The 17859-nt window shown below is 34.9% G+C and overlaps 3 protein-coding genes across 5 annotated transcripts; all 3 read right to left on the bottom strand.

The window, feature by feature from the left end:
- Positions 1 to 822: 822 nt before the first annotated feature.
- Positions 823 to 2592, bottom strand: LOC146912190 (Peroxidase superfamily protein). Its single transcript, XM_085719659.1, has one exon. It carries the CDS (start codon positions 2545 to 2547, stop codon positions 1540 to 1542), a length of 1008 nt encoding a protein of 335 aa, XP_085575785.1. The 5' UTR covers positions 2548 to 2592; the 3' UTR covers positions 823 to 1539.
- A 1410-nt stretch (positions 2593 to 4002) lies between these two features.
- Positions 4003 to 7634, bottom strand: LOC146912189 (senescence-associated carboxylesterase 101-like). The gene is made up of 4 exons (XM_085719725.1): positions 7559 to 7634; positions 7094 to 7445; positions 5564 to 6100; positions 4003 to 4940 (listed from the first exon to the last, which is right to left on the bottom strand). Exons 1-4 carry the CDS (start codon positions 7573 to 7575, stop codon positions 4119 to 4121), a joined length of 1728 nt encoding a protein of 575 aa, XP_085575851.1. The 5' UTR covers positions 7576 to 7634; the 3' UTR covers positions 4003 to 4118.
- Positions 7635 to 8642: 1008 nt separating this feature from the next.
- On the bottom strand, positions 8643 to 12582 carry LOC146912188 (disease resistance protein Roq1-like). 3 transcript variants are annotated; one of them, XM_085719722.1, is made up of 5 exons: positions 12029 to 12582; positions 10759 to 11860; positions 10274 to 10564; positions 9455 to 10177; positions 8643 to 9360 (listed from the first exon to the last, which is right to left on the bottom strand). In XM_085719722.1, the coding sequence occupies exons 1-5, from the start codon at positions 12532 to 12534 to the stop codon at positions 8872 to 8874; spliced, it is 3111 nt and encodes a 1036-aa protein (XP_085575848.1). In that variant the 5' UTR covers positions 12535 to 12582; the 3' UTR covers positions 8643 to 8871. The 3 variants fall into 3 exon arrangements, with proteins under 3 accessions (XP_085575848.1, XP_085575847.1, XP_085575849.1); XM_085719721.1 differs by having other exon boundaries at positions 9455 to 10564; XM_085719723.1 differs by lacking the exon at positions 10274 to 10564.
- Between the last annotated feature and the right edge of the window lie 5277 nt (positions 12583 to 17859).

Below are 17859 nucleotides of genomic sequence, written 5' to 3'. Positions count from 1 at the left end.
TAAGCAAGAGAAAAAGTTCATATCAAGTTGGACACTTTGTTGATACTATAATTGAAGAGAATTAACAATTTTGCATTCTCAAAACTACATTTAAACAAGAGAACACTTTGTCTAAAGTGTATGTTATATGTGTGAAACATCCATGAGAAACTCACATCAAAAGTGTGAAGATAGTAACTAATATCCATGAGAAACACACATCAAAAATGTGAAGAAGTGGAGAATTTAATTTCAACTCCTACATATTAATGTCCATGACACTATCAATTGATATGCATTTAATTGACACATTCATATGTTTTCTAATCAAATTTTAGCATACACTTTATGATTTAACTAAAATTAAAAAAATAGTATAAGAGAGAACAAAAAATCACTTTATCATTCCATCACACTAATAATCAAATTTCAATTTTAATGTCATGGTGTATTGGATGCTATATACGCGGCGCCTAATAAGGTGGTCCATTAATAACAACCCTTCTAAGTCTACAACTGTCTAATAAATAAATTATTTGTATCCACATGCACTTGTTGGCCATGTCTGAAACTACCAATAAAAGACAAAACACTACATTTTTCAACATAGAAAAGCATCTGCTACTACTTTAATAATCTTCATTAAATTCCCCTCGTTAATTTTTCATTTATTTAACCATGGCTAGTTAAATCAATACTACTACTTCATTTAGTTTATTTGAAACTCAAACTTAAACAACACTCTTTGTGCTTCAAAAATTGTGTTTTAACTGCTCAAAAAATGTGTCTTTCCATGACAAATCTATGCATTGTATCACAACAATCAACACAAACACCACCTTCTAAGAATAAAAAAAGAGGGATTTTATTAAATTTACAACACAATATGCCAATGCCTTCATGCATAACACAGCTCATACAGAACGATAATGTAAGTACATAATTGAGCTTGAAACATCAAATTCATGTACTTTTGATATAATAATGTATATGATAAAATTATAATTGTTTCGAATTGAGCAATGGCCATCTAAAATTCGGTGTCTACAATGTAAATCCAAACTCGCACGCAGAGCTTTTCAGAAGCTCTGCGTACAATCATGTGATCGATCAAACAATAATCCGCAAATCATGACAAGCTAGTGTTGCAGGTGTTTTTCCGTTGACCTCGCCTCGTAAGCAATGTATGCATTTACATTTGCCTCACTTTCCAAATCAGATCACTCACTAACTTCAACTTCGAAATGCCTGCAGATACACTATCCTTCAAGAGACCTAGCAACATGATCCGTCGGAGTGTTTGCAGATTCACTATCAGAGACCTAGCACCACAGTCCTCCACCATGCTCTCTACTTTCGACCATCCCTCGAAATCCACCTCAAATCAATAATTATAAATCTTACTATCATGTCCTAATAAAATAAAAATATGAAAAATTTATATATATAAAAAAAGGACCAATTAAAAGAAAGTTTACATTTTTATCAAACCCAGAAACAAAAATTACAATTATAATCCACAACAAACCCCAAGAACAACACCAAGAACAAGAACAAAGATCAATTAACCTGATCACATCTTCTTCTAATCTCACCCTTCCTACCAGTCTGAACATTCAAAAGACTAAGCTTTTGCATTGAACTAGCAAAAACCTTAAAGAAATAATCTTGATCCTTAGCAAATCTATCCACAAAAGGTTTAGTTGAAGGATCACTAAACAACCCATGATCTGATTTCAAAACCCCTAAACCTTTAGGTAAATTCTGAAAATAAACATTATCAAACTTATTTGGTGTCATAATATCATTAAAAACAGACAAAGTTGGATTCTTCTTATAATCACCACAAGCTTTCTTTAACCCTTCAACAAATCTTGGATTATAACCTGAACCAGAACCAGAAGAATTGTTGTAAATATCTCCACTAATTTCACTACAATGTGAAAGTCCGACTGTATGAGCACCAGATAAAGCAACCATTTCTTCAACCGTAAAACCCCGTTTCGCGAATATTGAAACTATCTGTGTCATTGTCATTGACGGCTTTGGAAGAAAGCCGTCAACGGCAGATGACACAGAGGCTCGGCCGTCGCGACGGCCGAGGTAAACATTGTAATGAGGACCACCAAGCATAATAAGAAGGTCACGTGTAGCAGTAGCAAGGATGTCAGAGCAAGAGACAGTGTTGGGACAGGAGAGTTCTAAGGCGGTTTTGATACGTACGATGAGGTCAAAGGAGTCTCCTGGAAGAGAGAGGTTGATGTCGTTGTCACGTTCAGCTTTGTTGAAAGGGGTTGAAGAGAGGAGGACGGAGGCGTCGCAGCCGTTAGGGAGGAGGCAGTCGTGGAGGAAGAGACGGAGAGTGGCGGCGGCGGTGGTTGGAGATTGGATCTGTTTTGAGGTTACTGTTTGTTGAATGATTTGTTCGAATTGTGGACATGTTTGTTTGTAGTAATCTAAGGTTAGTTTTGATTCGGAGAGGTTAAGGTTAATGATGATGTTGAAGAAGAAAAACAATGACAACAATGTTTTTGATGTTGTTGAGGTTGTTTTTGTTGTTGCTGCCATTGTTGTTGTTGTGTTTTTTGGGGGGTTTGAAAAGTGAAGAGGAGTGAAGGAAAGTGAGGATGAGGGGGGTTTTGTTGAGGATGAAAAGGGACACGTGGCGGAGTGTGGTGCGTTGATCACGGGATTTGTGCTTGTGTTAGATTGAGATTGATGAAAGTGTGGGATGGAGCTGGAGTAGGGCTGTATCTTGGGTTGGCATGTTATTGAAAATGCTTTGGCAGCATTGAGGGGACATCATATTAGTCTATCGTTCAACTTTTGAAATAAGTCGATTGAAAGTTAAACTCTAATTTAAAAAATAACGATTTGGTAGATTGTTTGTGATTTAGAGTTATGATAAGAGAAATGATATTTGAATAATTAAAATGTGACAATTTTTAAAACATTGCATAAAAATGTATGTCAGTAAGGGTTATTTTGTCTGAAAAAAGAGAAAAACTATTATTACACTAACAACCATATAAAAATAACGTCAAATAACTTTTGGATTGTTGAAATAACTTTTCTCTAATGACAATGGTGAGAGAATTAAATCCTTAAAAAAATGGTTAGAGAAATAATAAATTAAAGAGCATAAATATTAAATGTATTTTTTGTTGTTTTATTTGGTACACTTCTTAAATCCACGAGTAAGATCGGATTGAATTTTTATCATAATTTTTATCATAAATACTTATTTATGTAGTATATGTGCACCGACACATAGAATCTAGAGAGGAAAGAGGAAAATATGATAGTAATTTATCTTATTTTATTTTTGAGAAATGTGATATAGTAAATATGTAGAGAAAAATATTGTAGTTAAACTCAATGTTTTAAAAATTAATCGATGCAACTCTCAATCAGTTTACCAATGAAGTTATAAAAAAGGGTGATTGAGCGAAGATTACGAAAAGAGACTTGAGTTACCGCTAACTAATATGGTTTATGGAAGTGATCTACCTACTTCAACGTGTGATGGAGAGATATCAGACAAATAAAAACGACTTGCACTTAGTTTTCATTGATTTGGAGAAAGCGTATGATAGAGTGTCTAGAGAGATTTTTGGAAAGGCCTAGAGAAGAAAGATGTTAGAATTGCTTATATTAAAGTTATCCGTTATCCAAGAGATGTATAAGGGGACTTTGATTAGTGTGAGTATGCAAGATGGAACTACCAACGATTTTCCCATAACAATATGATTGCACCAAGGGTCAATCATAAGCCCTTACTTTTTTACTTTAGTTTTGGATGTACTTACGAAACACATCCAAGAGTTAGGACCAAGATGTACGATTTTTGCAAATGACATAGTCTTGCTTGGAGAATCGAAGGAGGTTAAATGGGAGGTTAGAGACTTGGGGACAAGTCTTAGAAGCGTATGACTTCCGTCTGAGTAGAAGCAAGACAAAGTATATGGAATCTAACTTCTACGATTGAGGTAAAACTAAAGAGTATTGATTTGCAAGGGAAAATACTTAAAGATAAAAAGCTTCCATTATTTATCAATAAGGTTCATAAGAGCATAAGAATGTGATCAAATCCTGATTTATTACAACATATAAGACTCACTTTTATTATGCAGCAAACATTAAGGAAAATCATAAGCTCCCAAACCATACAGCTTAATCTTTCCAGCATCATTCATGAAGTCAGCAAGTTTTGAAGTGTATGAAGATCCCTTAATAGCTTTATAATCCTTCCACCAACTCATATAGCTACTTTGCCTCAAGAAAATCTCAGGGGACACAGCATAATCCTTAAGCAAACCATAAACATAGTCCTCAAATTCAACCAATTTATTCAATACCTCTTCTTTGTCTTTTACTTCGTTCAACTCTTTGCATGCAAGTATAGCCTCTTCAACATGTGCCCAAAAGCAAGAATCTATAGTCAAAATCACTTCCACATTCTTTCTACTTGAACTATTTGATTCATTTTCGGATTTTGATGACTCTTCTACCAACCATTCTTCCAAAGTTTTGAAGTGTTTGGATCTTTGTTTATTGACGTAATCTTTACCACCATCTCTATAGTATTGAGCAATAACTAGTGGTTCAACCATTCTTCTATATGTAGTTCCACCGAAGAGCCAGCGATAACGAAACGCAGCGCCTTCTCTTTGAGGCTTCAGTTCAGCTTCTTCAACCATCTTTTCCCAATAAATTGTGAGCTTTTTATGAAAGTTAACAACATCAATATCAGATGACTTGTTCATGTTTTTGTAGCTGTCATAGTACCCTATGTGAAGATTTTTTGTTTTCATTTTGTACCATTCAAGTTGCGCCATATGTCGCTTCATTTCATTCAGTTTCTTGGATGGATCAAATAATGTCTTCTTTTGACGGATGGATAGTTCTTCTAGTATTTTTATCTTTGTTTCAAGAACATTGATATCAATGTCATTCTTTTTCTGCATCCCAAGTCAATTTTAGAAATGAGGTCAGAATAAATTTGAGTTTACTAGTAGTATTATGATTACACATAAGACGAGTCTATGACTCAATTGTACTGATCACAAGCATTTTAAACACAACTTCTTGTCAAGGTTTCTATCACGATTGATGTTAAAATCACAGTCGCGCCAAGATCGAGATAATCCCGGTTAAATACAGCGAAGAAGGTTAAAGAGCATATCTAACTTCTTATAAACATTCATAATCTTATCATGACTTTTCAGTAAGCGAAGAATCAAAATTGACTTATTTGAGGTTATCTACTAACATAAGCACTTGATATAGACATTAGTTGTTTTCAACTTGTTTCCATAAGATCTTAAGGATAGTTTATGAAAACAGCTCATATCTTATAAATAACAGTCCGACTTTATTTTATCTTTTGTTATAGAAATAACTTACACATAGGCACTTATAAGATAGGCGCTTATGCTATAACCACTTAATTAAATTGTTTATCTAAACATACTCCTTATTAACAAGCTCCAATGAACTACTTGAAGTTAAACAAAACTAACCTAATGTGGTTTAATTAAATGATTCTAACTGTTCAAGCAAAAGTTAGAAGAATTTCACATACCAGAATGTTTGGTGTCAATCCTAGTGCTTGCAACTGCAAACTGATACCGATCACAAGTGAATCTGAATGAGTCCCGTCTCCAGCCGGCATAAAAACATCCTTAAAAAATGCTTTACGTCTGAGGTTGTCGACTATATTTCCGTAATCATCTAATTTGAATCCTTGATTTTGTCCATGCATTTTGCTTAGTGTCACTATTATTTCCAAATTTGATTCAGGATTTTCAAAACAAGTAGAATCTGAATCAGAACAAAAGAGAAATGTTCCGAAAGGCATGTAGTTTGTGATGAATAGCCTTGGAAGAGGATCATTGCAAGAAACAACGTGAATAAAGCAAGAATTCCAATTAGAACTACGTGATATGGCCTGTTGCAATTTCTTGTCACCAACAAGAGGTGAACCAAACGTGACGCATAGTGGACGATTCTTTGTTGAACCAATGTTGTCTAATAGTGATATTGTGAAGAGTGAAGCTATTGATCCTCCAAGACCTTTTCCAGTAACAATCAACGGAGTTACTGGACTTGCACCTAATATCTGCATTAAGATTGTTGCATAAGGATTTAGATATGAAGAACAATATATGCCTAGAAGCTAGGAATATGCATAAGATGTCCATTATTGTTACAAGATGACCGTGTTTGGATAAACAACTTAATTAAGTACTTTTAACAATAAAAGATAAAATAAACGGAGATTATGGAAATAAGTTGAAAACAACTTATGGACATATCATAAGGTGCTTCCATATAAGCTCTCTCAAACAGTCTCACAAGGCTTATGTCACCGGTAAATAAGCTTACACAAGTTAGTTTACATAATACAAAGTAAGCCCTTTCCATATTTTTATCCTAAACACTATTTTAGGCATAAATATGCAAATTTCAAATCACTAATTATTCAAAATAGAACTAGATTTGAAAGATGAAAACAGCAGCATACAAATATCATCATTATTACTCGTATGCAAAACAGATGAAATGGATTCGTTGCAGTTGGGATATCTTTGCATTCACACAGTTAGTGTATCGGTAACCATTGGATTAAGATCAGACGAACGATCAAACGACTATATAGAATCTAAATCCCTTTACTCTTTGCTTTCGGACCAAAGATCAAACGATCACATGGCCTCCGATTATGATGGTGTGCAAGAAGATCAACAACACATGGCCTCGATATTTTGAGGTCCAAATTTAGAGCTTTTGGTGCTTCATTTGGTAAAAATATAATAATATCTTCAATTAATATCTAGGATCCAACAACACTTTCCTTTTATAGAATCTAACTCCCGTTATTTTTTGATTTGTGTCTTAAAATTGCAAAGCTAAGAAATTTAATATTTTTGTGATTAAGACTAATTGCAAAGTTAAACAGCTCAATTCAAAAGAGTGTTATTAACCATGAATCATTGACCATTTTACACAACAATCACTAAATTTGCAAGAAAATGGCAACTTTTAATTCAGATCAAAATTCAATTAGAATCAGAACCTCAAAAAAATAATCCAAAAAGATAAGGGAAAATACCTTAGATTTCAACTCATCAAGCTTCTGAAAATTATCACAAAAGAGTGAAACAGCAGTGCTATTCAGAGAGAAAGAAGGGTTCTTCTTAGAGCATAAAAAGTCAAACTGATGAAAATTCTTCTTATTAAGATCAGAAGATGAAATCAAACCACTTTGAAGATTGGAAGAATCTATGGTAGCTTCAAAGGCTATAATTGTCAAATCAGGACTTTGTTCTATGTACTCTTTCCAACACAATCCAACACCATCATTTGTAATTATGTCTTTAGAACTAGATGAGATAACATTCCATGCTTTTTTAAGGATTTGATAGCTTGTCACAAATGATGCATGTTCAATTCCACTGCTAAATCTGCAACCATAATCCAAATACAAAATTAACTAAATAAAATAAAAACAATAAAAGTGTTATGCAATATGAATTAGTAATAAATAATAATGGTTTAATATTCAATTATTACATACAATTTAGGTTGTGCCATGGTGCTAGGAAGATTAAATTTGAACTATAGTATAGAAGCTTATGTTATGTGATGGAAGTGAGTTATTGGAAATATGGGATGGTATATTATATGGTCAATGGAAGACAAGAAGTATAGTCTTTTGTCCCTCAAAAAAAGAAGTATAGTCTTTGGAAAATTGATGTCATTGCAACTTGCAAGTGCAATTGCTAAGAAGGGTAGTAATAGGTTAAGTCAACCTAGCGTGTCTACTTTTTTTAATAGCAAGTCTTTAGGACAGAGGTGAACGGTTTGAGACAAACTTGGATGGATATATAGAAATAAATAATATTAAAATGAATGAAATGAAAGACGATAATATATTTTAGATAGTTTATTATCCCATTCAGTACGATAGTTTGAATCATATAATCTGAACGATATAAAAACACATTAAAAATACACTCCAACATCCTACAATATTTTGGATTTTATAATCTCAAATCAGATGTGAAGGATGAGATAAGAATCTCCGTATTTTTTTTTATACAATTATTTTGCAAGTTTGGATGTGGGCCATTTTGGACGGGTGTTTGAAATTGTGTAGAAACTAAAGTAAAGGGACCTTGTTTTCACACCTCCCTCAATGTTACAACATTCCTTTTTTTTTTTATATGAGGAAAACTTTTGATTGTTTTTTTGTAAAAAAAGTAAAAAAATTATGGGAAGTTTATTTTCAATCGTTGTTTTAGACACATTATTAGACTTTAGAGTGGTCATGTAAACATCTAAATTTGGTAGGAAAGTACTCTAAAGTAGTATATCCTAAGGAATCTGTCTAACGTACATAAGGAAAATGATCTTACTTCATACACAAATGTTTTTTTCCAAAATTGAATTAAAAAATCATATCATATTTCATTTAATTTAATTGTAAGATTTATTGATCCAAAGGTAGAAACTAGCTTCTACATGATACAAGATTTGTCTCTTGTGCACCATAGAATTGGCTTATTTCACATACTCGAAAAAAGTTTATCAAAACACAAAAGATGGTTGACGGTGACTAAATTAGTGTTGCAAACAAGGAAAAACAAATATGAACTTAATTTTGAGACACAAATATTTGATTTCACTTGTTATTGACAAACCAATACCGATGAAATTATTGTCTCAGATGTTACATCAACAAAAACCATGAACTCTAAATCTGAGGGCCAAAGTTGATGACAACCTCCAAAAAGCTCAATGACAACAAAATTACTAGAAGTAAAAGCTAAGAGACTCTAAATGAAGATGGAAGAAAATTATTTCTACTTTATTGGGTTTGAAACTTTCTCAATTATGCGGATTGGTAAATTGAATATCCTCCATACTACTTTTCAGCTTGAATACGTGAATTCCACTTTCTATAAGCAATGCTTCCTTTATGCCACCCTCACACTTAAACGTAATCTCTGCATGAATCCATTCATCTATTAAATCTGTTTTGCCCAGGTCAGATTTGAGTTCCATCTCTTGCAGTCCCATCAGATAATATAGATATGTATGATCTGGTTGTATCACGAGATTGAGATCGACACTGTTGATGTCAAACTCAATATCATATTTATAGGTATTGGTTCTCAGATAGGCTGTTAATGAAAGAAAGTCATTGTTGGGATGCTTGTTATCCGTTGATAGACTAGCAACAAAGAGAGCTATGGAAGGGAACCTGCCACGAAACCAAAAAGAAATTGATGGTCCCTTGCTTTGTTGATTGAACCACTCTGGAATCATAGCACTTCCTGCAAAACTAAACTCGGTGCCTCCATCTTCATGCAAATGCTGTTATTTGTAAACAACTCACAAGTTTAGCAAGAAAAATCATTATGAAATATTAAATATGAAGTCAAATAGTTATAAAACAAAAATACAAAACCTGACTAAGTAGCATGCTTCTACACGAGGAAGTCAATGATTTGCAGTGTAATGCAGACAAACGTTTTAAACTTGGCGGAATCCCTCTAATTTCTTGGAGATACTTGCAATCATTCAGACAAAGTCTTTGTAAAAAGTGACACTCTTCGAGGCATTCTGAAAGAATGGTGAGATTACTTCCCGATAGGTCTAAAACTTTCACATTGACAAACCTTCGAAGAAAATCATTTGACGGATTGCATTCTATGAGATGAAGAAATTGAACATTTGAAGACACCATGGAGCTCGGTTTATCATTCTCATGAGCATTAATCCAAGACAAATTATGAGGCATTCTACTTCCAAATATTCGTAGAGTATGGACCATGGAGAGATTTTGAAATGAAAATGGAAATTGTTCTATGGAGGTGCCAACAAATTCAATGTATGTTATATGTTTCATCTCTCCTAATATTTCTGGAAAACTCTTGAGATTATTACAATGTGAAAGTTCAAGTTTTTGAAGAGATGTCGACTTTATGGGTGGCAAACTCCTCAGCTTGCTGCAACCAGTAACGTTCAAGATTTTGAGTTTGCTCAAGAACCCAATAGAGTCGTGAACTGTAATTAAATTCCAACAATCTCGAAATGAAAGTATTTCCAAATTTAAGAGACCAGATATATCAAGTATATGTGTTAAAGATTGATTGTAGTCTAAATTTAACTCTCTCATATACACGAACTTCTGCAAAAAAAAAAAAAAAAAGTGAGGAAAATGAGTAATCTTACAGTAGTGAGTTGGTACACAAGATGAGGAAAATGATGAAAACACTACGCCTACCTTGAATGATCTGTGAAAGTCAAATGTTACAAGGCTACTTTCAAGTAACCTGCATATGGAAAGTTTCCTTGGACAAAAATCAGATGGTAAATTCTGTGAAGGATATCTAGGCCAATCCAGCACTCTTAAACTATTTGGAAGATGTTGACAACCATTGGAAAAACAGCAATTATGGATGATAATTGTTTTAAGGTTTTTCATATTCTTCAATTCATCTCCTTCCCATTCTACCTCTTCTTCTTCTTTAGACAATGGGAAATTCAGGTATAAAATTTCAATTTGACTTGTTCCCTGTTAAAAAAAAAATATATATTATATAACTAAGTAAACAAAAATAGGTGTACATATAGGGAAATTTACATATTATAAGGGGGTAATATTTGTTGCATTAACATTAGTAGCACGGATAATCAAAAAGGCAAAATCAAGGTTGAAGATAAAAAGTTGAGCGTTTATATACATTTACATGCATTATTCTTACTCACCGAATTTGCTTGTAAAACATGAACTATGTCTTCATGGAACCACAACCTACTACGTTTTCCGGGCTCTTTTGGTGATTCTTGTCGTACAATCTCTTTACCCATGTCCTCTATCAGGTCATGTAATGTCACACAACCCCCAATAATCTTTATGAGAGATTTTCCAACCAACACTCCAATATGATTTGTGATGCAATAAGTATAATGAGCCTCAAGTATATCTTTGAACTCTTCCAGTCTACATCCTTTGAAGAAACAAGCAATGTCGAGAAAGACACTCTTATATTCCTCCTCCAAAGCATCAAAGCTGACTTTAAGTATCTGTTGGATATCTTCAGGAACAGTCCTTTTATATCGATCCAACGTAGAACTCCATTCGTCTATAGGCTTTTCAGACAAGTCAGAACCCACTACTTCTAAAGCTAATGGAAGGCCAGAGGAATATCTTATTCCACGTTCTAAAATATCCTCACGACTTGAACTAGTTTTGTTATTTTTACAAGCCTGCCACCTCAACAAGTCAAGTGCATCTTTCTCATTTAACTCATCCACTTCATATGTTTTTTTAATCTCATGACTTGCTAACAAATGTTTATCTCGGGTGGTAATGATCACCTTGCTACCAGCGCGAAACCAATCAAGTCCTCCAGCCAAAGCCTTGAGTTGTTTCAGTTGGTCAACATCATCGAGAATCAACAAAATCTTTTTTCGTTGTAGTCTCTCCTTTATGATTGGAATTCCTTCACTGACATCTCCTATCTTAATGTTTAGCCCAACTGTTTTGGAAAGGAGCTCCTGTTGGAGATGTTCTAAGCCACGTTTGGTCGAACAAATTTCTCTCACGTTGTGAAGGAAGCACAACTCATCAAATTGATCGCCAATCTGATTATAAATCTCTTTTGCAAGTGTTGTTTTGCCTATTCCGCCAATCCCATGGATCCCAATCATCTGGACAACATCATGGCTACCATCCATAAGTAACTTTACTTTTAGTACCCGAGATTCCAGGCCAACAGGGAACTCTGTAACATGTAGAGGAACACGATTGATCCTGTGGGAGACCTCTTTAACTATATCCCAAATAAACTCGTGTTCATATCTAGACCTGTCCAATCAGATAAGTATTAGTCATTGCATCACAATTTGATAATCATTATCATATTATAATTATCATTACTGTTTACGTTACTTACTACAATTCAAATAACTCTAAAAACATTTCCTATTTACGTTTCAAGATTATGATAAGACAATAAAGAATGAAATTGGGTACCCATGAGAGAAGTGGTAGCCGGAAAGCGCAGCTGCTTGTGTAAGAGCCATCTTCCATTTATGCAGCCTTTCCATATTATCTGTATCATTTTGGAACCTCTCTTGAAACTTCGCCAATGCTTCCCCGATGCTTCCAGTCTGATGGCGTACATCAGTAGGAGCTATATCATAGAAAACTGGTAGAACCAGCCCTCCCTTTGACTTGGAGCAACGAATGATGTGGACAAGTTCGTCCAAACAATATGAAGAAGAAGCATAGTTGGTAGAGAAAACAGGGATGAAAATCCTGGACTCTTCAATGGCTGTGGCTAGTGATGGTTTTATTTCGTCCCCTCGTTGAAGCTCTAAGTCATCGATGAAAGTGTGGACTCCACGATCACAAAGAGCTTTGTAGAGATTGCCGGTAAAACCAAAGCGAGTGTCAGATCCTCTGAAGCTGAGGAACGTACTATAGGTGTATCTGCGGGAGAAGGAAGAAGATGATGAAGGTGATTGCAGCATAGCCATGAGAATAGAGGTCTGAGATCTGAGAAGGAAAAAAGAAATCAACGCGTTGTTATTAATAAGTCAATGTTCTCTGGACGATAATAATAGGAAAATTGCTTTTTTACAAAGAATACTTCCAATTGACATAAGTAAATGACTTAACACCTCTCTGGTGGTAGTTAACTACCGTTGGGAAACACGTCGATAGTTAACTATCGTTGAGTTCCAGCGGTTGTTAACTACCGTTGAGTTCTGCATCTTAAGAACGCAGAAACCTCCATTTTCTGGTTACAGTATTGCATGATATCTTCTCAATTCAAACCAAAAATCACCCAAACTTCAATTTGCTCGAAAATCAACCAAATTTCGTCAATTAATTCACAAGTAAGTTATATTCTTCATATTTACAAGCAATGTAGTTTGTTTAGGGTTTTATTTTACATATTTTGGAGCAAAATGTTAGTTTCACATTAGGTTAGAAAATTGAAAATTAAGCATGATTTTGATGTTTTAAAGTATTGTTTATGCTGTATTTGTTGTTTAGAAACAATGTAGGTACAATGTAGCCCTTTAGATGTTCAAATCACACTAATTATGCTCCTAATTTAGAATGCATATAAGGTGTTTGATAAAATGCATAAGTGAGGAAATCTTGCTTTTTTTTGTGTAATTTGTTTTCAAATATGTTCAATTTTATAAAGTATATATGTTATAATTATTATAAGCTTGGATTTTTAAATTTTTTGGCAAGTTTGAAGCATGACATAATGTGGTGTGTTATATAAAGTTTGATGAACTTATTTTATGAATGCCTAAGTTTCATTTTTGTCAACTTATTTATGTTTTTTAAAATTTGTTTTGTACAGATATGGCTAGGGATACGGATGAGCAGCAGTGGGTTATTAGAGAGGATAGGATGCGGAGAGGTAAAGAGGCGAGTACCGCTAGTGTTCGGAGAGAAAAGAGGGCTGAAGACCCGTATGTCCCTAAGACTCGGAGGCGCAGGGACCCGATGATACATGGAGAGGGCTCACAGGCACATGTGGATGACTCCTCCCAGGTGGTTGATCCGACACCAGCGCATGATTATGCTGGGTATGCGGATGATGGTTTTGTTGGCTATGATCGGATGGAGGAGGAGAGGATGTATTTTCAGTCGCCGCCGCAGGACGAGGCAGAAGATGAGGGGGTGCCAGAGGATGAGGGGGTGCCAGAGGATGTTATGGAGGATTATGTTGAGGCAGATAATCCTGTTCCTGAGGGTGAGCCTGAGGCGGTGACTCAGCCACGACGTCGTCGTGGTCAGTTGATACCACCGTATCCTGCTGGAGAGCCTCCCTTTCCTGCAGGACCTGAGACCACGTCACTATTGTCCGACTACGCGAGACACGTGGCGAACCCTCTTTGGGTGAACCATAATAATGTAAGTGTTTAAATTGTTTAAAATTCTTTAAATGTTTTAAAGTGATTATTTAAAATATTATGTAGCGTAAGTGTTTTAGTTATTTAAAATAATGTAGCGTAAGTGTTTTAGTTATTTAAAATAATGTAGCGTAAGTGTTTTATTTATTTAAAATAATGTAACGTAAGTGTTTTAGTTATTTAAAATAATGTAGCGTAAGTGTTTTAGTTATTTAATACTCCCTCCGGTCCTATTTACAAGAGTCAATTAATTTTTTAGATACATTAAATAATTTATGTATATGGTTTAGATTCTTAACTAGATACATAAATTATTCAATGTATCTAAAAAGTCAACTTTCTCTTGTAAATAGGACCGGATGGAGTATAATGTAGCGTAAGTGTTTTATTTATTTAAAATAATGTAGCATAAGTGTTTTATTTATTTAAAATAATGTAGCGTAAGTGTTTTAATTTATTAAATATAATGTAGCGTAAGTGTTTTATTTATTTAAAATAATGTAGCGTAAGTGATTTAATTTATTAAATATAATGTAGCGTAAGTGTTTTAATTTATTAAATTTAATGTAGCGTAAGTGTTTTATTTATTTAAAATAATGTAGCGTAAGTGATTTAATTTATTAAATATAATGTAGCGTAAGTGTTTGAATCATTTAAAATAGTGACAATGTCTTATTTAATTTGAATTTCAGATGTGGCATGATCAAGTGGGTTAGAAGAGCGTAAACGCAGGGAAAAGGTTGCAAGACCTTGATAAGCCGGAGGCGGCTTTGAGGTGGTTTTGGGAGCCTGTGGAGGGGTCTGGCCTCCATGGTTTGATACACGTTGGGTATTCGACTGTGACCCATGCCATGATACGTGCTCTATGCGAGAGGTGGCACACGGAGACCAGTAGTTTTCATCTACCTGTGGGGGAGATGACGATCACTCTGGACGATGTGCATAATCTTCTGCACATTCCTATTTACGGCCGCATGCTGGAGCACGACGAGGCGATGGATAGGGACCGTTCGATTGATCTGATGACCAGGTTGTTGGGCATGTCAGATGCTGATGCCAGAGCTCAGGTTAGGGATGAATCTGCTGGTCATATCAGTTATCCCGCACTGAAGCGGGTTTATGAGGGGCACCTGACTGAGGCTAGACGACTTGAGCATCCACAATCGAGGGAGGAGATGCAGGAGAGAGCCAGGAGGAGGGCGTGTTGTGTGAGGTGTTTCCTTCTATATCTCGTTGGTTGTGCCCTGTTCACTAACAAAACGAACAGACACATCGACTTGATATATCTTGATTGCATGGCGGACTTGGGGGCGATTGGGAAGTGGTCATGGGGAGAGATGACCTTAGCCTACCTCTACGATTATCTAGATGATTATGTTATCTTTAATAACAGAACGATGGCTGGCTCTACGACTCTTTTTATGGTAATATTTTTCTTAATTTCTATGAATTTATTTTATAAATTTTATTATCATGTTAGACTATTTTATAATGTTTTAGATTTATTGAATATTTAACTCGAATAATTAGTTTTGTGTATTATTAATTTTGTTGCAGGGATGGATTTTGGAGCATTTGCCAGGTCCTTACCCAAGGAAGCGTAACCCGGAGTGGGACCCTCGGACACCATGTGCTGGGAGATGGCTCACTAGCAAAGGCCATAAGAGTGTGCACCATTACCGCTCACGCCTGGATCGCTTGGAGGTGGATGACGTCAGGTTTTCTACCTATGGTGATCACAGAGACGTGCACCCATTTAGTATCTTGTGCACTTACTCGGGATGGCTCATGTGCGGGAAGGAGAGGGTGTACCGTCGTTTGCCTGAGCGGGTGAAGAGGCAGTTCTCCTTTGTGCAGGACGTTCCCAGACATCAGTCAGATGTCCCTCTGGTGCCTACACAGATGCTGACCACTGTGTTGATGGACGCTCGGCCATGGCTTGTACCTGCTTGGGGAGATGGATGTCAGACACCATGGCAGCATGTTCCTGGCTACATGGCTTGGTATGCCAGAGTCTCTCACCCTCGCATTCTCCCACCTGATGAGGGATCCCCTCCCAGGCCGGTGAACGTGGAGCAGCTCATTGAGGAGGAGCATGCCAGGGAGATGCCTGACACACTGACGATCGTCTGGGATGTGGCGCACATAGCCCGAGATATTGTGGCCAGGCATGGCGAGATGACCAAAGAGGAGGTTGTCCAGGAGGTCATGCGGATAGCTAGTGCTACTGAGCCTACCCTTACTTATCAGATTTCCAGGCAGCACAGGGGGCAGCAGAGGCAGGGTAGGCAGGCCTGATTAGTATTAGGATTTTTTTATGTATTTTTTGACTATGATGATCATGATGTATTATTATGACATGTTCCATACATTTTCCTATTTCTATGACATATACGTACGTTCTTTTTATATTATTTCTTGCGTTAAAATTTTACCATGTTCCTGTTAAATATTGGATGAATATGTTTAGGTATTATTAGATGAAAATTTTAGAAAAATTTTCAATTGGTTATTTGATAATTTTTTTTGATGAAAATGAAAGTTAAAATTGGTTAGGAAAGACACTGGAAGATGGAAATGAGCTTCTGGAAAATGATAAGCACGTAGCGGCAGTTAACAACCGCTACCTTCAGCTTCGGCAGTTGTTAACTGCCGCTAGAGGTAATTTGGTCATTTACTTGTGTCAATAGGAAGTATTCTATGTTAGAAAAGCAATTTTTTTTCTAATAATAGCGACAAAGCGTTTTTTTATTATACCCCCTATCTTTTAAAATGAATGTCATTTAAGGTTTTAACACACATATTAAGAAATACATTAATTAAAAAGAAAAGAGATGTTATTTTACCAAATTATTTTAATCAACTATTAGTTTGTTTTTCATTACAGAGAAAATAATATTTTAGAAGTAGTGTATATAGTATTAATTGAAAAGAAAAAATTATTATTGCATTGGACACTGAAAGTGACATTCATTTTGAAATTCTTTTTTTTTTTTGCTGAAACGACGCTCATTTTGAAACGGATGGATTAATACAATAGAAAGAAAATAAAAAGATTAAAATATGTGTTTTGGTCCTGGTAATTTTTTTTTTAAATCCATGCTTGCAAATTTTATTTTTTTAAATATGAGTAGTGATATATGTACATCCATTTGAAGACAACTTTGATGACAACCTTGTTTTTCTCACTTCTTATTGGTCAAAAACAATGGAGAGAGAAAAAGGGAGAGAGAGGAAAAGAACATCATGTGAGTATGAGAGAGAAATTTGTCCAAAAATTGTCATAAAATGGATGTACAAATATCATTTCTCTTTTAATATAGTCATTGGCCCCACTTTACCGATGATTTGACACATTTTTACATATGTGGCATTAGCTTACGGTGTCACTTTGTCCACTTGCCATCCACGTGACATTTATTTCAATCATATTAAATATTTTTAAAAACAAAAATTATATTTTTGCAATTAAAATAAAACAATTAATTTTATTTAATTAAAAAAAACAAGGGTTAATACGTTTTTACCCCCTGTAATATGGGCGAGTTCTGGTTTTCACCCCTGTAAAAAAGATTCTTTCGATTCCAACCCTGTAATATGAAGATTCTTTCGAAAACAACCCTGATCCCATCTGACACACTATTCATGCTGATGTGGCAGGCTGACTGTGCATTTCTGATGACGTGGCACGCTGACTGTATAATTTTTTTTTTTATTTTTTTAGGCACGGTGACGTGGCATTTCTTATTTTTTTAATTAATTTTGTTTAATTAAAAAAAATTAAAAAAAATATTTTAAAAAAATATTTTTTTTAAAAAAATGAAAAAAAATCTGAAAAAAATAAAAAAATACCAAAAAAATTGGAAAAATTAATAAAAATGAAAACAAAAATCTGGAAAATTTTAAAAATAAAAAATAAAATTA

The sequence above is a fragment of the Medicago sativa genome, chromosome 6 (assembly GCF_051527215.1).
Source record: "Medicago sativa cultivar Bolivia chromosome 6, Bolivia_mono, whole genome shotgun sequence".
In the NCBI taxonomy this organism is placed as follows: Eukaryota; Viridiplantae; Streptophyta; class Magnoliopsida; order Fabales; family Fabaceae; genus Medicago; species Medicago sativa.
This window is presented reverse-complemented; position numbering and strand designations above follow the sequence as displayed.

Coding starts and splice junctions, on each gene's coding strand:
- LOC146912188 (XM_085719721.1), bottom strand. CDS start 12,534: ATGGCTATGCTGCAATCACCTTCATCATCTTCTTCCTTCTCCCGCAGA. Junction 11,861..12,028: donor GGCTACCACTTCTCTCATGG/GTACCCAATTTC, acceptor CTGATTGGACAG/GTCTAGATATGAACACGAGT. Junction 10,565..10,758: donor ATGTTTTACAAGCAAATTCG/GTGAGTAAGAAT, acceptor TTTTTTTAACAG/GGAACAAGTCAAATTGAAAT.
- LOC146912190 (XM_085719659.1), bottom strand. CDS start 2,547: ATGGCAGCAACAACAAAAACAACCTCAACAACATCAAAAACATTGTTG.
- LOC146912189 (XM_085719725.1), bottom strand. Junction 6,101..7,093: donor TTGATGAGTTGAAATCTAAG/GTATTTTCCCTT, acceptor ATCTTAATGCAG/ATATTAGGTGCAAGTCCAGT. Junction 4,941..5,563: donor GATTGACACCAAACATTCTG/GTATGTGAAATT, acceptor CTTGGGATGCAG/AAAAAGAATGACATTGATAT.